Source organism: Pieris napi, chromosome 16, assembly GCF_905475465.1.
Source record: "Pieris napi chromosome 16, ilPieNapi1.2, whole genome shotgun sequence".
Lineage (NCBI taxonomy): Eukaryota > Metazoa > Arthropoda > Insecta > Lepidoptera > Pieridae > Pieris > Pieris napi.
This window is the reverse complement of record NC_062249.1, coordinates 8107917-8135865: the sequence shown is the minus strand read 5'-3', so window position 1 is coordinate 8135865 and position 27949 is coordinate 8107917. Positions and strand designations below refer to the sequence as shown.

The window sequence follows — 27949 nt, the reverse complement described above, 5'->3', positions numbered from 1 at the left end:
GTAGCAATTTGCAATGCTACGAAAGAATATAAGCGGGAGGATCGTCAGCGCGCGGCCATACATCGCTTTGTCGAGACCTTGTCCGCTTCGCAAGGACGCATCCTTCCATTTTTGAAATAGCGTGAATGCGGGAAACTCTATCCAGAGACAATTAAGGATTACTGTCTGTGACTTGGATTCTAGAATTTAAAAGGTAAGAATTTTTATATGCAATTATTTAAAGCTAGTAGGATCGTATTTGTTTAATAGATTAATAGAATAGAACTTATAGAATTAATAGTAATAATGCTGTATTTGTGCAACGCACATAAATAAACAGTTTAAACAAAATCAATTAATATAAAATACTCTGTCGTTTAACTCTTAACATATTTTGTAGCACTTTGTTATATTTTTGTAGTATAAAATAATTAAACGAGATTGTGATATTTTTAGATAAATCCAAAAAAATCTCTAATAGAATATATAAATTACCGTATTTAATTCTAACTGTTGCAATATATATGGCTATTCTAATTATTTGCATTTCACTATATTTAGTGAAATGCGTTATATATATGGTATACGAATAATCTATATAAATACACGCATAGCTAGTCAACGTCTGCATCAAATCGAATATTTCTTTGTTAGTATAAGAAAAAAAATTAAAATCGAACTTTATAAGGTTATTTTATAAAAGATGAGTGAGTGAAGACGAGAGAAGACGTAAAGACTTCAAAATATTGACGAAATAGAGCCATTTATTAAGAAAATCTATGGCCTATGGCTAGGCTATGACCGGGTGGATAAATGGGCATAGGTACCTACTGGCTTATATTTCCTGGACTAAAATACCTATAAAATTAGTTTTTCACGCTACATAATTGTAACCATTATGATAATCATAGAAACCTGTACTTAAATGCCTCTAAACAAAATAGGAAAAAACCATAGGAAAAAATTAATGACCGTAAAACATTTTCCTACAACGATTCTATGCATGAACCGTATACTAGCACAAAACGTATCTCAAATCTCTATCTAGACTAAGAAATATCATACCTATCTTGATACTAGATTTCATTAATGTGTTATAAATAGATAATTTTAACAAGAAATATAAAATAAGTTTGTTTACAATTTTTTTTGGGACACGGTCTAAAAAATTTTCTACCTATAAAGCTACATTGCCGAGCGTAACATTTAATAAAAAACTTTTCTATACGAAAATATAAAACAGAAAAATTAATCTGAACTATCGAAAAATTACATAAGAGTAATTATTTATGGTGATAAAACTTAAAATGAATTCGTTCGGCAAAAAATATTTAGAAGTACAACGTCTATTAGACTAAAGTACTGGTGTGTCCTTATTATAATATTAAGCCTTTATTGCTGACACCCAGTACAATATAAATGTGTCCATACTATCCAAAAAAAGTACTAATTTATAAAAAATATTCTACTCGTACGAAGTATATAACATGAAAAGTAGTCCAACACTGTTATTATTCTATATACAGAGGAAATATACAGTTAAAACATCTGTATGTATGGAAAATGTTGCAAATAACGCGGACCTAACTCTCTCGGACGGACTCTTAACCAGAATATAACCTATACATAGTCCGGGAATAAAGCAAGACTTTTTTGGCGTTATACACTATACCTTATATATAAGCAAGTCAGAAGTCAAAAAAATCAACGCTATGTAATACATACTTAGCTTGTTTGGTGTGTCTACATATTTTAATAAAATAAAATAAAATAAAATATGTTTATTATGGAACGTAAGATACATGTATCACTTATTCCACGTCATTAAATTTGAAGGCATCCCTACTCATCGGCAAAGAAGACAGAGGGTGTAGGCCGAGAGAAAAAGCCGGCGTAAAAAACTCTCGGTACTCTTTTAAAACAGCAAATCATCAAACAACACTTATTTATAACAAATATCGCAAATTAATTAGAAGTAGCCTGTCTAGCACTAGTCCCAGGCCCTTTTATCAATTAGATAATCGTTGACTTTATAGTAAGCCTTTTTACACAGCTTTTCTTTAATACATTTCTTAAATTTATTGAAAGGCAGTGATAAAAGAGCTTCTGGGATTTTATTAAAGAAGAGTATCCCTTTCCCCAAAAAAGAATTACTAACTTTAGATAGTCTAGTACGGGGAAATTGCAGCCTGCGTTTGTTCCGTGTATTAACATTGTGCGTATGTTCTATTCTAGTAAACTTATCACTATTTTTGTATACATACATAATATTTTCATAAATATATTGCGAGGGAAAGGTAAGTATATTAATTTCCTTGAATTTATCTCTAAGAGATTCCCTACATTTTAAATTATAGATTGCACGAATAGCCCTCTTCTGCAGGATGAAAATAGTTTCGACATCAGCAGCATGACCCCATAATAATAAGCCATAAGTCATTAAGCTATGAAAGTAACTAAAATAAACAAGTCTAGCTGTATCGACATCAGTTAGAGAGCGAATTTTTTTAACCGCGTAGGCTGCAGAACTAAGTCTCTTCGCCAATCCGTTAATATGAGGGGACCACTGAAGTTTTGAATCCATGGTGATTCCGAGAAATACAGTTGTATCATCCAGATTCAATTCCTCACCGTTTATAATTGGTCTAGTATCCATAATCCTTGAATTTTTTGCACAAAATTTAATGCATTTTGTCTTTTTTGCATTAAGTAGAAGGTTATTCATACTAAACCAATGGACAATCGAAGACAGAGCATTGTTCACATCGTCAAAATTTGTTATTTGTCGTTTGATTTTAAAAATCAAGGACGTGTCATCAGCAAACAAAACTATCTGATGTTTTCTCTCTACCATGAAAGGTAGATCATTTATATAAACAAGAAAGAGGAAAGGGCCAAGAATTGAGCCCTGTGGTACCCCCATATCTACTGCCGACCCAGAGGACCTCTTACCATTCACTTCAACCTTCTGAGTTCTTCCGTGTAAATAGGAAGTCAGAAGATTCAGTGCGGTATTCTTGATGCCATAATGGCGGAGTTTCCCGATTAAGGTCTCGTGTTGGACACAATCAAATGCTTTGGATAAGTCGCAGAAAACACCTAAAGCGTCATGCGACTCCTCCCAAGCCTTAATTATATATCTATATAACTCAACACCGGCATCGGCTGTCGAGCGACCCTTGGTAAAACCGAACTGATTATTATGTAATAATTTGTTTACGTTAAAATGACTTACCAGTTGATTTAATATAATTTTTTCAAATATTTTACTACAAGTAGGTAGTACGGAAATCGGTCTAAAGTTACTGGGGTCGGACATACTACCTGCTTTAAATAATGGAATGACTTTACTATGTTTCATTAGATCGGGAAACTCGCCACTTTTAATACAATTGTTGAAAATTATAGCTAGATGGGGAGCAATTACATCAATTATGCTACTAATTATTTTTACAGAAATACCCCAAAGATCGGTAGTGTTCTTAATATCTATGGTTCTAAATATCCTCACTATATCGTCGGCACCAATGGGTCGGAATGTAAAACTGACCTTGCACTCGTTTACATTATCTTTGAGCAGCGATTCAGCGAGGGCGGGAGATGATTGAAGAGACTTTGTAGTCGAAATTGGAATGTCAGAAAAGTACTTATCAAAAACAATCGCTATCTCTTCGTTAGATTTGATTATAGTGTTATCGACACATAGTTCGATGTCTTGATTGCGATCCCTGACTCTTCCAGTTTCACTATCAATTATCTTCCAAGTCATTTTAGTTTTATTGCTACTATTTTTAATCTTGTTTTTAATATTTAAGGACTTGGCCGCGTAACAAACTTTCTTAAATAATTTCGAATAATTTCGAACATAAAGAATAAATTCTTCATTATGATTGTATGACTTTTCAGCGTAAAGGTCATACAACCGTTGTCTACTTTTATAAATTCCCGCTGTCGCCCAATCACTAAACGATTTACACTGCGAATGAGAGACTTTCTTTGGGGTAAAGATGGTGTTGAACTCTTTATTAATACAATCACTTAGATTGTTGTATTGTATATCAACGGTAGTACCTACCGGTAATAAAGGTAGGTGTTTACCTATATTATGTCTAAATCTCACCATTCGCTTTTTATTTACTGGAACAAACACACTGCTCTTATTTACTTGTTTCACCACTTTACATTTTAGCGCCACTAACTGTCCACAATGATCTGAGCTAAGATCAGTTGTAATTGAGGTTTGCATTGCCTCTGCATCTGTAAATACATTATCTATACATGTAGCAGTGGAGTTTGTAATTCTAGTGGGCTCAAGAAACAAGTTAACAAGATTGTAAGATTTTAATAACAGATTGAATTTTTTACTAATGGAGGTATTTTCTAATAAATTTATATTGAAGTCACCACATACAATAATATACTTATTGTTCTTAAAACTAACTTTACACAAAATTTCCTCCAACTTTGCTTCAAAAAAATCGTAAGATGCACTTGGTGGTCTATAAACACTTAAAATAATGCAATTCTCAATCTCTATACAGGCTACCTCCAAAGAGTGTTCTACAGACAGACACACGATGTCATTACGCTCTTTATACTTTAAATTTTTATTAACAATAATCAAAGAGCCCCCATGAATCGCCGACAATCTGCAAAACGAACTTGCAACTTGGTGCTGATCAAAGTTAAAGATGATTTGGCATTCTCTAAGCCAATGTTCGGTAATGCATAGGACATCAATTTTTCTTGATTTTAAAAACAACTCCAATTCTAATTCTTTGCCCAACATACCTTGCATGTTTTGATGCATCAAGTTTAAACAGTTGTTGTTAGTAATATTACATGTTTGTGTTGAGCTGAGTTGTACTAAATTATTGCTAGAGTTTGCCTCTATTGTCACACTATCTAATTTAAATTATTAATACTTAATGAAGTGCTACTGCAAGTATCACTACATTCTCTTAAGCTAAGCTGCTCAATAGAAGCAGTTGTCTCAAAAGCTAGCTGCTCAATAGAAGCAGTTGTCTGAAAAGCTAAATGTTTAGCTTTAGTTGTAAATAAATAATGACAAAACCAGCTAAAACTAATTTTAGTAATTATAACCTAGGATAATTGCTATTACTTATCAGCATAATAATGAGATCTATACTATAAAATTCCCTTAAACTAATTCGCTTAAATAGTTAAAAGATATTTTAGTAGTTAAGAAGAGATAAAAATAGATTTCTAGCTTCGGACCTTTACTTTTATATTTAGGAAATAAAATTTGGAAATCGCTCCAGTAATGATTAAGCTTACCTGTATAGTAAAATAAAAATAGCCTATAAGCATTACATTAAGTTTATGTTATTATTTTATTCAATATTAGTACACGACCTCCATCGGATTGAAGGCCCCTTACAAATTCTTCAAAGTACAAACAATTCCTACAAAAATAATGCAAAAATAAATGAGGGATTACAGCACTGATACACCGATGTTTATTTTAAAAACCTATAAATTACCCATCAACCTCTCGTTCTTAATAAACAATAAGTGAGAATTCAGTAATCTTCAATCTTATCGATTAAAATTACAAAGGATCTCTCTTTTTTATTGGGCCTATAGCCATTGTCTTCATTGAAACTTATCTCTTGTAAATACAACCTCAAATTGCTACCTAGATATATAAAGTATGTCAAAGTATTTAAAAACCATGTATTAATAAGAATTTAGTGTTGGCATCGCACGACTGGGCACATTTTAAATAATTTGGATATAAATACAGCCTATGTTACATTGTTACTGTATGCATTAATGTTAAAACAATTTGGTAGTTTTAAGTTTGATAATAAGTATACATATACTGAGCAGTGTTGGCCTTGTGGCTTCTGCGTGCGACTCTAATCCCTGAGGTCATAGGTTCGATCTCCGGCTGTGCACCAATGGACTTTCTTTCTATGTGCGCATTTAGCATTCGCTCGAACGGTGAAGGAAACCGGCTTGCCCAAAAAGTCGACGGCGTTCGTCAGGCACAGAAGGCTGATCACCTACTTGCCTATTAGATTAACAAATGATCATGAAACAGATGCAGAAATCTGAGGCCCAGACCTAAAAATGGTAGTATCGCCATTGATTTTTTATATTTATTTTTTACAATTTAAATTTCGTATGTAAAGAAAAAATGTAGCTCCAATAACGAGGACAGAACAGATGTCTGGGGCAATTATTGTTATCGATATTGAATTTAAAATCATACTTAATTTTTTAAAATATATAGTTACAACTGCGAACGCTAAAATATTTGCAAGACCCTTGATATGCTCCATAAGCAAATTCAAGAAACTTGTTGTTTTGTTCGTGTAAATTTTATCGAATCTATTTAGTTACTTGAGCAATAGAAACAAAACTATTCCATCATCAAAAATTATATATCTCATTTTTGTAATAAAAGGATTAGTTTTTCTACTATTGAAATCGTAATATCTATGATATGGCTGGTAAAAATTAATAAATTTGGAAATATCCTAAAATACATATATTTTTTTTTGGTAAAATCTTTAAAACAATCTGGTGATTCAACTATAACAACGAGGAATATTAATCTAAACAAAAAATACAACCTCCAAAATAAGTGAATAATCTCGTAAATCAAAAACTTTAATACAGCGTATAAAAATTAAGCGTTGTTATGCTAATAAATTGCAATGTAATACGACGTTTATTATTTTAATAAAAATTTTCTTGCCCCATAATAACTCATGCGATGTTTTATGATTAAGCGAAATCGAAATATAAATTTCATACGGCGGTTGTAAACGGGAACTAATTGGTTATTTCCGAAACATAAGATTTGCTATAAAGGTCATTACCATCAGAAGACAAGACTTCTTTAACGAATTTTAAAGCTTTGTCCTCGTGGCATGGACATGGTCACATGTTTAAGAAAATAATTTTACACTTAACACCCTTCAAAACTTTATTTACAGTATCAAACCAATTGCTATACGCTCTATATTATATATATCTCTACATATAAATTTCTCGTGTCACAATGTTCGTTCCCATACTCCTCCGAAACGGCTCGACCGATTCTTATATTTTTTTTATGCAAATTCAGTATGCCATCGGCTACTATCTATATTTCAAACCCCTAAGTGATAAGGGGTGTCCACCCCAATTTTATTTTTATTTTTAGACAATTTTTTTTCTTTTTATTTTTTTATGATACAGCATACAAAAATACATACAACCTCTAATTTTCACCCCTCTACAATCAACCCTTATTTGTTAATTAAATACTTATGACTTAACTCTGAGGTTTATATATAGAGAAAAATTTACAGAAAAACCTAAAAGTTTTCATTACGGAAAAAAAACAGTCTCTGGGGTAGCATAGTTCCATGTTGGTATGTACTAAAGAGGTTGGCTAAGTAAAATCACATTAAGGAGAAACGTTCAAAAAGTTTGCGGGGACAGCTAGTATATAAACGTAGCTTTTAAAATATTGTTACGAACATCTTAATTATTGAATTATTGTATAAATAAATATGTAGGTATAAATTAATGTTTAGTACTCGTGTAAATCAATATAATTTTTACTAAATAATTTTTCAAAATAATTTTATAAATGAATTTGAATCTGGTGATTCAACTATAACAACGAGGAATATTAATCTAACCAAAAAAATACAACCTCTATAATCTGTCAAATAAAGATATTATTAATAAAAACAAGCTGTTATTATTAATAATTTAAATTAATTATAAACACATTTTATTATATATCATATAATAAAATGTGTTTGATCAGAACCGTTAATTTATTACATGAAAACATCTCCTAAAGAAGATTTGTTTGGAAACTCTAACTAAACGCAAATATGGACAGCAAGCTCAATCATTTTCAAATAAGCAATAATCAAAGTAAATTTAATTTAATACGTTTTATAAATACATATATTAATATTGCATAGACCGCAGTTATTATTTCACAAGGATGACGGCAGGGTGTAGGGTATTGCACTTTTTACTGTCGTTCTATTTATGAACCTGCGTCCTGTGGATTGTGATATAAAAAGTATAGTTACGACGATGTCATGAATACTCGCCACAGGTGGAACCAGTTCGGTTCCTGACAAAGCTTCGTTAGTCCTTATTGATTATATAAACGCCTTTATGTTTCGCTTATACAGAATTTATGTACTGATTATAATATTGTTCGTGGAAATAGAAGATTATTTTGTTTTTTATACGAGAAACGTTTTAGCGTAAAGAAAGTACAAATTAAAGAACTTTTGCTCTGGAATTTACCCAGTGTTGTCTGTTTTTCTTAAATGTATTTATAACGTTATTGTTGCCCTTGCATTTAATAGGTCAGGGTCACTTGCAAGGGCCTAGACACAATGAAAACAGCTCCCGTGACCGTCTCTGAAGGCACTATACATTCGTTTTGAAGTATACCTATAGAACCCTAACACCAAAACTATGTACACATTCTTGTACATCTTTATCGTCTAAATGAATTAGCAAGAAAATTTCTAAGAAATTATAAATACTATCCGGAATTACAAAGTAGTATATATTTTTTCACAGATTATTTATAATGTTATTTTAAATATTGAACCCACGAGATAATGAATTGGACGATTAAGTAAGGCTGAAAACGATCTTACGTACCAATGTTGATATGAATTAAACAAATTTATTTGCACCATTTAAAAGATTAGATTAAGATAAAGTTATAATTTAAATATCTGATTAGCTCAATTTATTAACCCTTCACGTTCGTGTTAACAGTGTTTTCAACTTAAAAACCGTTTGATAATAACGGATAAGAGTATTTAACTTAATATTTGGAGTTTATTGAAATCGTTTTACTTTAGTACATTATTTATTTAAAATATATTTATTTACGAAACCTTGCCAACGCTCGGCACACTGATACATAGGTAATTAAGAAAAATAAAAAACAAGATTTAATGAGACAAGCACTTATAGGCAAACCATAATAAACAGAAAGAGAATAAAAAATGCAACGATTCATAAATTATAAAAACTAAAGGGTAATTGATTTATAAGTGTGAGGGGAGTACCTATGGATATCCAGACATATATAGTACTCGTAGATCGTTTATTAGAATGATAAATGTGAAAAGGCGTTATTCTGAAATAAATGACTGCCCTGCGATTCTGTAACTCACTTCACGAACTCACACAGCGGTTTTCGCATCGGCGGTCGCTCTCAAATCAGTCGTGAAGCAGTCATTTTATGATTTGGCATTCTGATTTGAGAGCGACCGCCGATGCGAAAACCACTGTGTGAGTTCGTGAAGTGAGTTACAGAATCGCAGGGCTGCTTTTTAATATTAGTAATGTATAGCTAATATTTCTGTTTGACAATTAATAAACGTTTTAGTCAAGCTTTAAACGTTATAATAATAATAATATAGCTTTATTGCGACAATTATAATTAATAAAATTAAAAGCCTCCGCATTCCAAGATATGTCACAATTTTCAAATTTTTGCTATCTAGCCTACCCCGCAGTCATCACAATTTCGTCTATCCCTCTGGCACAAGGCCTGGTCTTGATCTTGAGCCTGGTGGCATTTTCTTTGAAGGGAGAAATATAATGCATCAGTAATCTTTGTTCTTTTTCGGATATATGTATTTCTTATTTTGTCATTTTCCATAAATCCAAGGTAACTTCTCTCCATTCTTTTTTGTGTAGTCTGGATTTTGTATAATCAAATGTCCAAGCCTGGCAACTATTGGTAAGACTTGGCAATCTTTTTGTTGGGTAACGATATAATTATATATTTATTAAGGTGCAGCATTTTTCTTTATTTTTATCGGCAATACGTACGTTTAGCAAACCGCCATTTAATCTGTTTTTGAATCAGAAGCACTTAGTGTATATTCACTTCCGTTTATTGTCTTATACGCCACAAAATATATGTTAATGAGTTTAATTTTTTTTTTATATGTATTCTTTGTCTACAAAATACACTAAAGAGTAAAAAATTATGTTCCTTATTTGAATGAGTCTATTCAAAAACAATTAAAAATAAAAAGCACACGAATGCTTTTAAAATTTATCGACTTGAAGATCCTATGATTTTTGGATGTCGGGGAAGATCTGTGGAAAAACGGCTGAAATTGTCACCACTTTCAGTGTGATTTAAGATGATAGAGCAAAATCGTTTGCCAAAATATAATTAGTCTATAAACAGAGCTATGCTTGGACATGATAAATAGAAAAATATTCATAAACATTTAAAATAAAATACATTTAATAACATACAAATATAGAATATTTACAATATTGTTAATCTATATAGTAATAATAATAAATACAAATGGATATATAGAAAACTAAATTTTTTAATCTTTATAAACATTTCGTTGCTGTGTTGCGATACTTATTCGTTGAGCGAGGAGAGCACCAGCTTGTTTTAAAAAATAATCCTCGTCTTGAAAGTCTGTATCTAACACTTTGAACAACACATAGGCCATGAGAACACGGATTAACTTAAAATTCTTTGGGTATTTAGGACATATCCATTATCAATACAGTACTTGGTATTTTTGGCTAAAGAGCCAAGTAGGACTCAAGTTCAATGCCAAGATTCCGTTCTAATAAATATTCTGCTCACGGAAAGGAATATTTATCTTGCTTAGATAAAATACAGTTTCTTATTTAACATCTAAGAAAGATAGAAGAACTTAAATATTTGGATCCTAAATTCAAATTAAATTGAAAACTTTTTTGTATAATATTAACACATAGCGTAGTATTAAACAAAAAGGGAGCGATAATGATAAAAAATCTACTACATTCTACAATCGCTCGGAAAAAGTAGATGAAATTTGTACGTTTCTTCCCTATAGCTTTTCGCGAGACTTCTTTTATTAAGGGTATGTTTCGAAGTCAATACTTAGCGCCAAGTACAACTCCCTTATGTTCAATATGTTTTAGTTGGACTTGACCCTGAATTGTACAATTAATCGCTTAATAAAACAAGTCTTGAGTCATCATAAATGGGTTATATAGCAAGGTCAATGATCTCAAATGATTTCCGAAACATAATTGTCCGATTCTTATCATACCTGGACTACATATGTTTTTCTTTATATGGCGCAGAAACAATTAATTTTTTAGAGTCAAAAATAATTAACAAACGTTTTGTTCTATATTCGTTATCTCATGATTTCTCATGCAAACGACAAAAAAGGCAATACCAAGTCATTAGCGGAAAATAACCTGTTTTAATTGTCGGTTCATTAGAAAAAGTAATTTTTGTATTAATAAAATGTTCGCATAGCAATAAAACCATCCGGGGAAAAAATAGACGCAATTATTTACCGTTGCTTAGAATATTTGTTGATTCGTCATGGTTAGATTAAAACAAGTTTTTTTTATTTAAAACAAATGAAAATGGCATTGGTTTCGTGGTACTCAACAGTCGTGTATTCCAACTAAGTGGAACCATTTACTTATGAATTAAAACATTGTAAGGAAGTCTTAAACTGAAATGTATAAAGCGTATCTTACGAGTTACGTCGTTGTAAGAATTTGCTTAATTAAATCTGACTTCAGTTACAATTCATTCTTAGTCCCGAAGGAGTTTAAATTCCAATCTTGAAATTACACTGAGTTTGGCGAATACAGTCCAATGTCTTTAGACCCAAGAACCAACAACTACATTGGACACAGAAGGTAGAATGCTATACAATAAAACCTATGTTAATAGAATTAAAAGAACATTTTTGTATATTCATAATGATCCAGTACAGTTGCGGAACAATAGAAAAGAGCGTTAAGTGATCGGTTGCTCAATTAAAGAAGTTGAGAATCGCCGGATGGCTAAGATTATATCTACAACCTTCGGGCCATGACGGCCTAACTAGATATGTGGTGCACATTTGTTTCTTATTTCATCTTCGGTATATATATCTGTTGATATATAATGTACGTGTATAGTTCATAACATAAATTGTTTACCATGCATAAAAACTGCGAAGTTTTATCTATATTTAGGTATAGTGTAAATCATATAAAACTTAATAATAGAACCTAAAGATTTAAGTTTCTTACTTCAATTTGCTTTACGAAATCGCAAAAAACTCATCAAGCCTAGAAATGTATTTTATTACGTACGGTTAATTAAAGATCTTTCAATCCTAGAGTTAGTTTCCTAATCGTGTATTGTTTCGTTTAAAGGAATGCATGAGAGTCTTCTAACCCCTTTTTACTTTTCACTAGAGACAACATAACGGTGATATCTATTTGCACGCATTAAGATAGATTTTATCATAGTACTTATTGAATAATGTCTCTCTAAATATAAATGCAAATAATTCATAACAGCAACCAGTTTTACAATAACGGGTGTAAAATAAAACGTAAACGAATCCTTTAATTGATTACACCGATATAGTTTATCGTTTTGCTTTAATGCTGTTCATACTTACGTAGCGGCCTTTATTTCTCCGATGTGAATATGCAAATATCGTAATTCTTTCAACGTTACAAGACATCTGTTACATCTACCTTTTAAGCAGCAAAATCCACTCATTTAGCGATTCATAGTCGTTAGCGCTGGTAGATATGTCAAAAACATATTGGATGTGACACCCGGCTGTCATACTTATCGCTAAGTATCAACTCTCTATATATATATATATATCTCTCTCTCTATAACTTGAAATGCTTCCGAATATTATCGAAGCTATGTATGCTACCTTTTCTTGTCATATGTCAAACAATATGTTCTTCTTATTGTTTTTGCTGAACCTACCACTATGTCCTACGGTTGTCAGCACCATCGTTAGAGGTATAACTATATTATAATTAGTAATCTAGTGGTCTGTCACATCTTCGCATGGTACCTTTAAAACAGCAGCCTTGCAAAACATCTTTCTTATTCCATGACACCAAAATAAATATGTGTATTAAAATCGTTAAATCTGAGAGCTAATTACAATGATATCATCGCTAATCAACTAAACACGCCTGCATGAAAATCGTGACCACGCGGAAAATTGACTTGCACCTTGCTTATGGAATCCTAGTAGGCTGTATGCGGTCAAGGTATTCATTATATAAAAATCAATGTAAAACCAAACACGACAAATTGATAACCTCTATTTTGATGGCAGTTAAATCTTCCCTTTAAGTTTTATTTCTCACTTATATAATAAATAGTAATTCAAGAATTACAAACATGCTGGCCGTAGCCAATAGCCAGTAGCCATTAGCTAGTACAAACTACAAAAATACAGCTTATGCTTTATAATTAAAATAAATATTAAAGATAAATTTTTAAAGTTGAAAACTACAAAACATCACTGCCATCTCTGGATTCCTACGTAATATTAATAGTTTAAATTCGAGATTCAACTGAAACAATGAGTAAATGCTATGTTTTGTTGGGTAATAAAAACTACGGTCACAAATATGAACGCTTTATCTCTCTTCGTTACACAAGACTAATTAAAAACTTTTGATAGAAATTCATTGATCTCCGATTGTAACCTTGACCGTGACTCGTGAGACGTCTCAATGACTGCACGAATGTGGAATTTATTTAATAACATCATTGCTATTATCTGTGATTAATATTGTTTAATCAAGTGTAATTATTAAATAATTAACACCATTTCATATTATTGTATCCTGGTTAGACAATATGCATATAACACTTACGTATTAAGTTTCTTAAATGAAAGGAAAATAATGAAAAATGGAAACACTCTTTTCTACTGTAGCCAGTATATTATTTGGGTTTAAATTTATCAAATTTTTAATGAGGTGATTAGGTTGTTATGCACATTGCTAATTAATCAATAATAATTTTCTGAAGCGGCACGTATCTCCATCAGATCACGTATCACCGCGTTCAGCATTCCATAAATAATGAAATAACAAACAATATTTTCTTAAAACAGACATGTAATGAGTAACGTCTCCGCGAAGAGAGTTAAAAGATTCCATAAGTTCTTTCAATATAGGATGATAATATCATTAATATCATTGTTTATATCTACTATATAAAAATAAGTCGGGTTTTCCTTCCTGACGCTATAACTCCAGAACGCACGAACCGATTTCCACGGTTTTGCATTCATTGGAAAGGTCTCGGGCTCCGTGAGCGAGCTCCGTTTATAGCAAAGAAAATTCAGGAAAAATTTCAACAGAAAAGCGGGATCACCAAACGAAATGTTACATAAAACGAAGCCATCTGGTGGCGAAACGGAGTTCGCCGAGTTTGCTAGTATGGTATATATATAAACAATATGGTATTTATATATGGTATATTTATATATAGTATATGGTTTTGGATCTAAAAATGAAATTATAATTTCATTAATATTACTTGTTTTGGTGGTAAATACTCTCAATTAAGTAAATAATATATCGATACAAGGTGCCCAGTTCTTATTAGATTATTAATTTTATTCACGTAAATGTTTAATAAATAACCTTGGTACATGTGGTCGTTTAAAAATCCAAGAAATTAACAACAACAGATAACTTTATCCGATCAAGTAAAGGAATGTTGTTTTCACATCAGCTATTAAGGCTATCCTCGAGCCTGTTCGACTAGCACCCTTCAAGAGAATGCAATAAATATGTCGAAGGTACATCCAATTATGCAACTTTACTCTAGTTATAAGAAAAAAGTTTATACAGCAGTTGCCTGATCTGTGGTTACCCTGGAGCGTCAATGTTTTTTATTCTGTAGGACCATGGAAACCAATTTAGATTTATTATTTATGGGTTCGAAATTTGAATTAGTGCAATATTAAATTTAAAAGGAGAATAATATGAGTTATTAATACAATCTTACAGCTGCGTGGAAAATATATAATTTTTGGTTAAAACGGTTGTGAACCTACGAAAATATTTTCCATGCATTCCATACATCTGCTGTAGCTGATATCAAAGCTACATTACTCGATAGGATAAAGCTATTTGTTTTTAATTTCTTGTTTTTTTTACTCTAGGCCAAGGATAAAACAGGATTTTTTAGTTTATAATTCATAGTGCGTATAAATTATGATATCGAGGCAATCAAGTGTCAGGTGCTTTAAAATTTGCTCATTATTCGTTTTTAATTAGACGTAATATCTCAGTTTTCTGTATTACATAAATTGCTACCCTGTACGTTTATGATAGCACCATTGCGAAGCCTGAATTGAATTAAAAAACTAGACTCAGACTTCTACATACTTTTTAATAGGCAAGTAATTTTTACCGTACGAGCGAGTGATTGATGTGATTAAATTATTCCTAGACAGCTATTTAACACGTTCGCTGCGGCATCATTTTTAAAGAACTTTCAGCTGGTGCGTTGGAGACCTAAAAGATCTCGTAACAAGCCTATCCTCTGGTGCGTTAGAGACCTAATCAGTCTCCTAAAAATACACTTTTGAAAATAATTTATATCTTCCAAAAAAACAATGACATATATTTAGAATTTTTTGTGGGTGAAAGATAGCTAATTGCTTTATATTTTGCTAGGTTCGCACGCAGTTACGACATTTAAATAAACTACAAATACCAAAAAAAAATTAGATATCGATTGTATCTCGTACCGCACCCGAAGATAGTTCAATATGTGTAGTAAGTAGTGATGGGAATAAAATAATATCTCAGTTATCGATTCTAAAAGTTTTATTAATTATGCAAAGTGTTTTTCATTAAAACATGGTAAGCACATTGATTGCTTGCACATTACGCGCAAATGGTATTAATTCGTTTAGTTTTTTTAGAAGCGTCAGTGCTGTTTAACTGCTTGTGCTCCAACGAAAAAGGTTTATCGTTAAATATTTCATAATCAGAATCACTGTCATTATTAGTCAATGGGGGGCAAATTTGAACATTTTCCAAAAACAAATATTTTACTGGACGATGCAGCAGTATAATCCGGCGTTGATTTTTTGTTAGAAACCTCACCAATAAAATAGATTTTTTACACTTTTTTCTTTTAAACTTAATCACTCATTGTTTATCAAAAATAATCAACACGCTGGTATATACGCGAGTGTTATTTCCAAAACGTACCCGCGACTTCCCGAATGTCGATTCTAGGACAACACTAAAAATCCCATCCTCCATCTCTTGCGTCTACGAGGCGTACGATTTCACGAGTACCGACATATCTCCTAACGCAAGGAATTAAAACAATTACAGTACTGTGCGTTAGGGACCTAATCCATCTCTAATTTATTTTTTAAAGTCCTTGAATTCAGCTTTAAGTAGGAAGCAAATATGTATATTTGTCCTGCTCATCCTTAAAGAACTTTACAAGTTACATCCTCCCGCAAGGAGTGAAAAAACACGATTATGTTCAACGCACAATACAAAAGTCCTGCAAGAGATCTGATAGATCTCGTAATGCAACGAACGTGTTAATAACTCATTTTCAACCAGTTCCAAAAAGAGGGTGGTTATCGATTTGTAAATTGCTCTTTTTTAGTATTTATTTTAGTGACCTTGACCATGGATTGCAAAAGTTCAAGTAAATTTTCTATCTTCAAGCCTGTTCGACGAGCCGACTCTTGAACTGAACGCCATAATTTATCTGTCGATGGAGCGACTAATGCAATTTCACTCTCGTTACAGAAAAAGTAAAAGGTTTATGCAGTACATAATTGGATGAATTATCTTGGAGCGGCGTTAAAATCGCCCTATTAAATAAATAAATTAATAAAAATAAAAACCACTTTATTTGACGCAAAAACGATTACATTTCGTACTTACATTATAAAGGTTGTAAACATACTAGGCAACGAATCGTTGAGATACACTATTCATTTTGGTTCACCTTATACATAATATGAGCACTAGCGTTTAAACTAGGCCTAGCCTGGACGAGATTTTATACTCTAGTTCCTTCCAGTGTCATTAACAAATTGGTTAATTATTTATTAGATGCTTATATAAATAAAATCTAATAATCAATATACAAAAATATATTCCCTTTAAGTAATGAGGGCAATGGCCTTCTTGGGTATTAAATTTATACAATTACTTTTCAATAAAGATTTATCTAGATACGAAAACAATTACGCCTTGATACAGACGATTCAAATAATTTCTTTGAATAATGATGGCATTTATGATAAGGCTACCGCAAAAAACTTACAACGAATAATAGTAGGGTAGGGCGGGGCTAGTTGAGCAATTTTTCACTTGCTTGGATATAGCTCCTCAATGATAAGTCTCAATGAGTTGTTATGTGTCCTGATGGATTAGTAATTTATCCCTCAACAAAAGTGTCCATAGTATTTTTTTGTAACAAGTCCAATATAATAGCTACAGATGTTTAAATGCAGAAAGTCAAGTATGCTCAATGTACCCCATAGGTGGGGTAAGTTGAGCTAGGGTATGGGGCAAGTTGAGCACTAAGAATGTCTAGGCCTAACCATGGGTTCTATGTTAACTTGAGATGAAATAAAATATGTGTAAGACAGTCAGCTTTTTATTTATAGTCTTTTATTGACAGAACAACAAAATTTAAAGAAATTTTCTTTGTATAATTAACCGAAACTAGAATCAACAAAACATGACCATCCATATCTATCCATTACTTCCGATAATTTCTAAAAAAGATTACCAAGGCTGGTGGGTTCTGGTTTCTGTATGGATAGCTACGATTTTTTTGTTTTTAAAACATCATCAACCATTCTTTTCCGGAAATCTTTTTTGCAATTCAGCTTGGTGGAATTTCAGCACACTCTTAGGCAAGGCGACGGACGTCTTTTGGAGAAAAATGCCATTTGTAGCAAGATTTTTTTCAACAGTTCTCTTGTGAGAGAGGATATACTTCCCTCGGTGTTGCTCATAAATGAATCATCACCTTCATTTAAATTATTTAAAAGTCAACCAATACCGAATTCCTTAGCGGCGGTATTCACACTTTTTCCCTCATCGTGGACAGCCTTTGCAGCATTATTTAAGTATTCAGTAGTATAAGAACATCTTGTAGTCTTCCTCTTGTAAGTCCGCATCCAAACAAAAAATAAAAGATTCATTACTCATCAGTTGTTTAAGTCGTAGAGTTAGTTGAGCTATAGTTGCTCAACTTACCCCAACCCGGAATTTTAAAAGAAAAGTAGGATTGTAAATAAATGCCTAGAATTAGACCCAAAACCTATTTACAAATCAAAAATACGATAATCTTCTAAAAGATTAACACTCTCCTGATTGAAAACAGAGAACATTTGACAAAGACAGACGAAAACTTGCGATAAACAATGTTTTTACTTTTTGGTCACAAAATAAACAAAACGCCGTGACACTTCACTCACTCGTCGAGCTGCCACTAGCTATCGTGCGATGATTACCTCTCCTACGACTCCTTCTTTTCGCTATTTGATACTATCGCGTAAGGTGAATAGTTTCCGAGATATTTCGATTGCCCAACTTGCCCCTATGCTCAACTAGCCCCGCTCTACCCTACTCAGGCCTGAATAAAAACCTTACATTATCCAGCTGAGAGTCATGACTACGGATTAAAAATAGTTGATGAGAACCAATCGGAATACTCTACGTGAATACGTGATATGAGATGCTATACTTAGGCTGAGCTATAAGATTTCTTGGTTGTGTAACAAAATAATTTTTATTTCTCTTATCAGATAGAAAGATACCTAGCAATTACTATATTTCGAAAACCGGACGTTATATTTTAAATCTGTATTTTTTCCTTGTATAGTTTAGTGTAACTTTTTTCTATTAAAGTTATTTAAAAGTAAATATATCTAATATATAAAATTCTCGTGTCACAGTTTTCGTTGCCATACTCCTCCGAAACGGCTTGATCGATTTTGATGAAATTTTTTGTGCTTATCCGGTATCTATGAGAATCGGCCAACATCTATTTTTCATCCTCCTAAATGTTAGGGGATGTCCACCCCTAAATTTTTTATTTTATTTTTTTGACAAAATATAGCATTAAAAAATACATACAACCCCTAATATTCACCCCTCTACAATCAACCCCTATTTTTTATTATAAATGATATACATGGCAAAACGACGTTTGCCCGGTCAGCTAGTCTAATATACATATAAAATTCACGTGTCGCTGTGGTTGTAGTTAAACTCCTCCGAAACGGCTTGACCGATTCTCATGAAATTTTTTGTGCATATTGGGTATGTCTGAGAATCGGATAACATCTATTTTTCATCCCCCTAAATTATTATTTTTAATTTTAAGATAATTTAAAAAAAAAATTATGATACAGCATTAAAAAATACATACAACCCCTAATTTTCATCCCTCTACGATCAACCCCTATTTTTTATTATAAACATACATGGCAAAACGATGTTTGCCGGATCAGCTATTTTTTTAATAAATTTATAATAATCATGTTAAATAATTGTTATTATTATACAACGAACTGCGTGTTACTTCTAAATTAAAAAAACATTATTTATATCAAGTGTTACTCATAAAAAATACAGATTAACCAGAGAGTTATGAACTAATAACTCGTGAAGACGTGTGGGGATATTGAACTTGTATCGGTATCCCCCGATCTCTCAACAATCGTTATTAATGGGTACGAATTTATTCAACGGGTATTTTTAAAACTTAATTTATGGATTTGTTTATGCAATTCTTCAAGAAATTCGTATTTAAATTATATGTACCAACCCTAGTGAAAATATACGAAATAGACATTTAGGAATTTATTGATGATCAAAAATATAGTCTTTTATAAAGTTTTACAGGTTATTAGAGGCTTATTACTGATTTTTACTTAATTGGTTTTGTTTTAAATTATAATATATTTGCCTGCTACGTCTCTTAAGGGCTCTTAGGGGTCGCTCTAGGCTATCTTGTAGGTTCGAAGCATAGACCTAATACAAATTTAATTATATTTTGCGACCGGAAAGTGTTCTAAATTACGTATTTTTAGATATTTGCACGATGAATGTTAGGATTAACTTACAGTATATTACACGATCTTTTAATCTAGCGTGAAAGGAATTAATACAATATAATAAAAATGTAAACTCATAAATGCTTCAATGTCCAAATAATCTTTTCATGTTTTGGCATATATTATCGTAATTTGCGTATTTCTATATACATCAATAAATGTTTTGCAAATGTATATAGAAACGAAAATAGTAACTTAACAAATATAATACCTACTGATAATTAGAGCTTATCATAACACAGCCATCCACAGCAGGTTATAATACTGGATTTCTCTTTGTATTTACTGGATTACTTTGATCACTATCCCCATCAGCTATTATATTTGTTTAAAGGTCATAAGTAAACAACCAGCCTTCGTCTCCACATACTTCACTAGTTCATTGCCACGAATAATTACAGGTTGATCTTACAAAAAGACGACCTGAACAAGTTTTGTGTTCTTTTTGCGTCTAGATGACACAGTGCCTTTAAATGAATATGCGAAACTAATTGCATGGGGTTATGTGATCGGAATGACTCGTAATAAAATGTTTATATTATATATAATATTTATCTCATGTGAAAAGGGAGATTACAGTTGTGTTGACGTATGTAAGAAGCTGTTTTGTAAGACATACCTACCCAGCTGTAGACTATTCCCCTTGATTGATCTTGAACTGCGTACCGATGAATAAGCATAGTAGAGTTATTTTGAGTACCAATCACTTATTATAAGTTTAACCCAAGTATATAAAAAAATGACTTCAAAATCTTTCACCGTTCAAAACGGTTATAAAATTAGAATAAAAATCTTAATCTAATCTCGAATCTTAGAGGATAGGTATACGATACCTCTACTGGTTCAATTTCTTAATATTTTTTGAAAAAAAAAAAGGGTACGGTAAAACGGTTTTTTGAAATAGGTACCCAAATGTTATAACTTAAACGTAAATGGCAGATTAGCCGTGAAGAAGCAAGCAGCAACAGATAAGGAGTGCCTATTCTCCTCTTTTCTAGACTTTATTAACTGTGGTCTGGTGGGCTTGGCGTCTCCCGTCGGGTGAAGGGCTCCAAAAATATCGTAGTATAATGGTTTACCGCTAGATGTATTACAATTTACTTTAAATAAGCCTAATTATAATAATTTATTTTAATAGGTACTTATTAAACCATTTTTGTTTCAGATAAAATGGAGAGGTGAAAAGCAGAATTTATAATCAGTATATAAAAATAATTATAAAGATGGTTTGTTTAAAATTAGTAATCATTTTGTTGATTCTGTTTCGCGACGCCTTGATGATTGACACCAATGGTTAGTTCGCTGAAAATAATAATAATAGTTTACTTACATCACAATAAAACACACGGGAGAAAAAGTGAGCCAAAGGATGGAAATGGGCGGGCTTACTGCTTAAGCAACTTTTTCCAGACGATACTTTGGCTGACAAATAAACACATAACAACTGATATAGCCGAATACGAATCGTTTATTCGTAAATTTTATATTTTAAACCTGCAAGAAAGAATTTTGATAGATGAATAAAGTACTAAGCATATCTCTATAGGTAAAGACTAGCTTAATTCAATGGTCGAACCATTTGCTAAAGATTATCTATCTGACTGTTTAGTATGACCACATTCTTAATAAAAAAATAACTATTCTGATTTCACTGTTTTAACTAAAGTACTGCCCTGCGATTCTGTAACTCACTTTACGAACTCACACAGCGGTTTTCGCATCGACGATCGTTCTCAAATCAGTCGTGAAGCAGTCATTTTATGATTTGGCATTCTGAAGAGGGGGGAGCATGTAGTTTATTGTTTATCAAAAACCGCTGTGTGAGTTCGAAAAGTGAGTTACAGAATCGCAGGGCAGATGTCTCCTTTCATAGCGGCGGTTTGACAGAAAGAGACAAAAGAATTCTTTAGTTAAAAGTGTGCAATTAGACATTAGTTTTAATGAATAAGGATTCTCATTCTAAGGATTATCTTGATTTAGACACTTCGGGATATCGCAAGGAAAGAGTTAACGGTCACATAGTAAAGCTTAATTCAAACAAACAAAATACAATTCATTGTGATGAAGAGGGATTTCGACCAGATCAAGAAGATTGTACAATTTACTACCGTTGCGTAAAAGCGAATAACGATAAATATAACACATTTCAAGTAAGTATGAAATTAAATTAAAACTGACTTCATTTATATTATATTAAAGTGTATTACGCACATCGTAGACGTAAGCAACTGGTATCAAGTCAAATTAAAACCATCGTATTCACTGTATTATTATCAAAATGAGCAATGATCAAAAAATGCCTCAACACCTAAGATACGTCCCCTGATTAATCCTTTATATTAATTAACCTCTTTTCATCACTGCGAAAACCCAATTGGCAAATATACGAAAAATTAATATAATTACTGAAGAGTTATTATATTAAGTTTTAAATTATAATATTAATATATATTATATAATTAGTATAGGTTGTAGTAAAGAAGTCTGCTATATTTTTCTGAATATATTTTATTTTCAGTTCCAATGCCCTGCAGGTACAGTTTTCGATACACATAGAGGAATTTGCAACTACCCGCAAATAAGTGTCGAGCATTCTGGGTGTAAAATTCCAAGTGAAGAACAGCGCTATGATAATAAAATTAAGGATACTGACAATGAATTGCCTAAGCCAATAGTGAACAGAGATGGTATAAGTTATTACAATCACCAGTCTAACTTTAATGAACTATCAGATGATTACGAAAAAGTACCATATCAACATGTATATCCAGTTACGCCTTCCACTGTAGCATACAGCACAGAAACATATACTCAAAGGCCATCGTTTTTGGTTGAAAATGAACATGACGACAATCGCTGTTCAACAGATGGATTTATGGGTGATTCGAAGAATTGTAAGAAATTCTATAGATGTGTGAGCAATTTAAGAGGAGGGTTTATTAGATATGAGTTCATGTGTAATGATGCCACGATATGGGATGATAACACGCAAGGCTGTAATCATGCATGGATAGCCCGAAATTCAAAGTGTATAAAGGACGACACCTACAATGATATAAATGACATTAATTTGGGCTTTGGAAATAAAAATAATTATGATAAAAACTTGGATCAAAGAAAAGATAATGATGATTTTCCAAATAATTACAATCAGCCACACAATGAACCCATTCAGACAACTACCGAGAAGTATATAAAAATAGATTCAACTACTCGTACGGAAAAACCATACAATAAACCTACATTAAGTTCAGTTCAAATCCACAAATTTGGTGACAAAATATTAGGATATGGTGATTCCGCACCGAATTCGTTTACCACAGATAGTTTAAAAGAGCCATATTCTGATAAATATAAAAGTGAAATGTGTTCTCGAAATGGTTTCTTTGGTTACCCCGGGGACTGTAAGAAGTTTTATAGATGTATTGAGAGTTCAAATGGAAAATATGTACGATACGACTTTTCATGTAGTGATGGAACTGTGTGGGATGATCATTTAAAAACATGTAATTTTGCTTGGGCGGTGAAAGAATGTGGTTCCTTTGTTCCCCTCAAAGATGAAACGAAAGACGTCACAACAACAAATGTAAATGTACTATCGTCAACAGTACATACAAGCAGTTCTAGGCCTCCCAAAGATGAATTATTCGGACAAACTACACCAAACAACCAAGAAATTTTTACAAAACCTTCAACCTTAAGTGATATTGGAGCTTCCGTGACATACGATTCGTACCAAGAGGAATGTAACTCTAATGGCTTCTATGGTGACAAAAATAATTGCCAAAATTTTTATAGATGTATTGAAACTAGACGAGGTGTTTTTACAAAGTTAGCATATAAATGTGGAGAAGGTACGTTATGGGACCCTAGCATTGAAGCATGTAATCATGCATGGGCTGTTAAGAACTGCACTGTTTCCGTAGCAAATGGCCAAACGATAGCTGACACACCAGTTATAACTACTGTTTCTCTTATACAAACCACCACACAAGCAAACGAAATATTGGAACATAATTTTGATTCCCTATACAACCAAGGACCCAATAAATTTACAGGTTCCACACCAAAAGATATAAATAATTTTGAAAACAATGTTACACATAAAAAATGTACTAGCTCTGGTTTTATAGGCGACGCTAATGACTGTCAAAAGTTTTACAGGTGTGTAGATAATGGTAGTGGGAAGTTCACTCAATATGAATTTACATGTGGTGAAAACACTGTCTGGGATTCTAGTATTGAGTCATGCAATCACGCATGGGCTGTTGAGAAATGTGGAGGAGTCGAAACTGTTCAGTCACAACCTACACATGGCAACGATTTATTGTCAGAAGAAAACATTTGGGATTCTAAGGGAACTACTGCTCCCGACAGTTCATATAGTATATCCACAACGAGAACTTCTGAAGTTAATGAAGAAAATAAACCATACAAACCTACACCACAAACTGAAACAGGTCAACAACCACAACTAATAACGACTACTACAACAACTAAAATACCACTAACAAGCGATCAAAATGAACAAGTTAGTACTTCAAGTTCCAATAAATGTACGGAGGAAGGTTATTTCGGAAATGTAGAGGATTGTAAGAAATTCTACAGATGTGTAGATAATGGAAAGGCCAGCCTTCAAATGTACGAATATTCTTGTGGAGAAGGCACTATTTGGGACCAGGACCTTAAAGCATGTAATCATCCACAAGATGTTGAGCAATCGTCATGTTCAACATCAAATCAAACTCCAATAAACAATGATGCTTCAATTACTTCAGAATTACCAACCAGTAAAGTAAGTTCAACTTCAACCGTTTTACCTCCAACAACAATCGAAAATACATATAGTAATCATCCATCCAATGAGCCATCCACAACTGGTAAACCATATCAGCAAAGTACAAGTTCAAGTGACACTATAAATCCAGTTGATGAAAATAAATGTTCAAAAGAAGGATATTTTGGGAACACCGAAGATTGCGGAAAATTCTATAGATGCGTTGATAATGGTAGAAATAGTTTTACAAAATATGACTTTACTTGTGGAGAAGGAACTATTTGGGATCAAGATATAATAGCTTGTAATCATCCGCAAGACGTCGAACATCCTTCATGTTCATCAAATGTCTCATCAGTTGAGTCCACAACCACTGAGAAACAAACTGAAAATCCCTCATCAACAACGACAAAAATCTCAACAAGTAGTTCTACAATTTCAACCACACAAGCCACAACAACAACATCTTCACCGATCAGAACATCAACAACGCCAAAAACATCAACTTCGACAACGACGAGCGCAACTCCATCAAGTGACACTATAAATTCAGTTAATGAAAATACATGTTCAAAAGAAGGATATTTTGGGAACACCGAAGATTGCAGAAATTTCTATAGATGCGTTGATAATGGTAAAAATAGTTTTACAAAATATGACTTTACTTGTGGAGAAGGAACTATTTGGGATCAAGATATAATAGCTTGTAATCATCCGCAAGACGTCGAACATCCTTCATGTTCATCAAATGTCTCATCAGCTGAGTCCACAACCACTGAGAAACAAACTGAAGTTCCCTCATCAACAACAGCAAAAATCTCAACAAGTAGTTCCACAATTTCAACCACACAAGCCACAACAACAACATCTTCACCGATCAGAACATCAACAACGCCAAAAACATCAACTTCGACAACGACGAGCGCAACTCCATCAAGTGACCCTATAAATTCAGTTGATGAAAATACATGTTCAAAAGAAGGATATTTTGGGAACACCGAAGATTGCAGAAAATTCTATAGATGCGTTGATAATGGTAAAAATAGTTTTACAAAATATGACTTTACTTGTGGAGAAGGAACTATTTGGGATCAAGATATAATAGCTTGTAATCATCCGCAAGACGTCGAACATCCTTCATGTTCATCAAATGTCTCATCAGTTGAGTCCACAACCACTGAGAAACAAACTGAAAATCCCTCATCAACAACGGCAAAAATCTCAACAAGTAGTTCTACAATTTCAAACACACAAACCACAACTACAACATCGTCACCGACGAGCACATCAACAACGCCAAAAACAACAACGACGAGCTCAACTCCTTCAAGCACATCTTCATCAAGCACTGCAACTACAGAAAGTTCTACAATGGCAAATAATGAAAACCAAACTTCTATGGAAGGACAAGAAAAGGGAAACTTTACATGTACCAAAGCTGGTTTTTACCCTAATCCGAATGACTGTAAAAAGTTTTACAGATGTGTGGATTGGTATAATAATGGTACAAGCTTCTCTATCTTTCATTTTGATTGTGGTGAGGGTACTATATGGGATCCGGCTTTAGATACATGTAACTATGAAGATTCTGTGTATCCCCCTCGAAATTGCAATGGTTCTACCATTCAGACACAAAATAATACCGAAAGTACAACGTCTGGAAGTAGTTCTACAGATACGACTACTACGCCAGCAAGTACAGCAATGACGACGAGTGAACCATCAACCACAGAAGAAAGTAGCTCTACTTCAACTACAGAACAAAGTAGCTCTACTTCAACAACAGAACAAAGTAGCTCTACTTCAACTACAGAACAAAGTAGCTCTACTTCAACAACAGAACAAAGCAGCTCTACTTCAACTACAGAACAAAGCAGCTCTACTTCAACTACAGAACAAAGCAGCACTTCGTCAACTACGGAACAAAGTAGTTCCACTCAAACATCGACTACAACAGAGCAACAAACTTCAACAACTGAAAAAAGCACAACGCAAACAGAAGCATCATCAACTGAACAATCAACGACAGCAACCTCAGATTCAACCACAACTGAACGTTCAACTACTCCTATGGATCAAACTGATAAAACAACTGCAGAATCATCTACTAGTGAAGGTACAACACAATCCTCGTCTACTGAACAACAATCTACATCAAACACAGATGCCTCATCAGAACCAACAGACAGTGATAAAACGACAACAGAGGCCACACAGCAAACAACTGAAAGTAGCACCAGTTCCACTCCTAAAGACAAGTGTCCTGAAATGAACGATGATCAATACGCTTATGTTTGTCCAACATCATTTAGAAGACACCCCAAATATTGCAATCTATTTTATCAATGCACCGAAGATGATGATAGCCATGATTTGAAAATAGCCTTATTTCACTGCCCTAACAATACAATTTACGATGAATCAAAAACGCAGTGTGTAGATGAAAATAAAGCTTCAAAGAAATGCGATGGTACTTTAGCCCGAACTCACCGCATCAAACGATTCAGTAACGATTATATTGATCCGGTAATTAGTAACACTTTAATATAATTACTATATCCAAACTGAATATAATAATAAAAACATGTCTTTTTCAGATCATCGTTGGCACCGATAGCTATGCATGTCCAAATGTGGGATACTTTCCCTTCGAGAGAAATCAAGAATGTTCACAAGCAATGTTAAAATGTCAACGTTCGAGAAATAATAATTTAACTGGATATGTGTTCCGATGTCCCGAAGGATATTCTTTCTGGTCAAAGAGTAAACGATGTGAACGAAATTCACGGATTAAAGATTGTAAACGGTCGATCTACCCGTGGAACAAAAGACACGACATACCAAAAGAGGTTCATAATGTTGCATTGTATTAATATTAAGAATTAAAATGAGATGTGCAATAAGGACCCTAGTTTTTAACATTTATAAAAATATGGTAAATGAATTGGAATACCACATTGGTTAATATGTTTACTCATAAAACAATTCAATCTAGTCTTCAATTACAAATTAATGAGAATGTAATGTTTGCCATAATATAGTTAGTACACGACTTGTGATCAAGATATAGATATAACTAATACCATTATTTTGATCATGATTCACGCGGGACTCACAAAGTTAAACGGTATTTTTGTAATATTTAAGAATATAATAAAACTTGAAGCTTTCATATTCTTTCATTTATAGCCATTACGGTGAGTCACTTTTAAAAAGTCGATCACTAAAGTAATGTAACAAGAAAAAATAA

General features: G+C 32.8%; 1 protein-coding gene across 1 annotated transcript; it reads left to right on the top strand.

Annotated features, from left to right (window-relative positions):
* The first annotated feature begins 53 nt into the window (after nucleotides 1–53).
* On the top strand, nucleotides 54–27869 carry LOC125057004 (serine-rich adhesin for platelets-like). Its single transcript, XM_047660388.1, has 5 exons — nucleotides 54–193; nucleotides 21088–21215; nucleotides 21903–22072; nucleotides 22441–27225; nucleotides 27297–27869. Exons 2-5 carry the CDS (start codon nucleotides 21146–21148, stop codon nucleotides 27570–27572), a joined length of 5301 nt encoding a protein of 1766 aa, XP_047516344.1. The 5' UTR covers nucleotides 54–193; nucleotides 21088–21145; the 3' UTR covers nucleotides 27573–27869.
* The last annotated feature ends 80 nt before the right edge of the window (nucleotides 27870–27949 follow it).

Excerpts from the sequence above, each read along its gene's own strand:
- LOC125057004 (XM_047660388.1), top strand. The coding sequence starts at position 21,146 with ATGGTTTGTTTAAAATTAGTAATCATTTTGTTGATTCTGTTTCGCGAC. Across the intron at positions 22,073-22,440 it reads ATAAATATAACACATTTCAA|TTCCAATGCCCTGCAGGTAC; the intron begins GTAAGTATGAAA and ends TTTTATTTTCAG. Across the intron at positions 27,226-27,296 it reads GTAACGATTATATTGATCCG|ATCATCGTTGGCACCGATAG; the intron begins GTAATTAGTAAC and ends TGTCTTTTTCAG.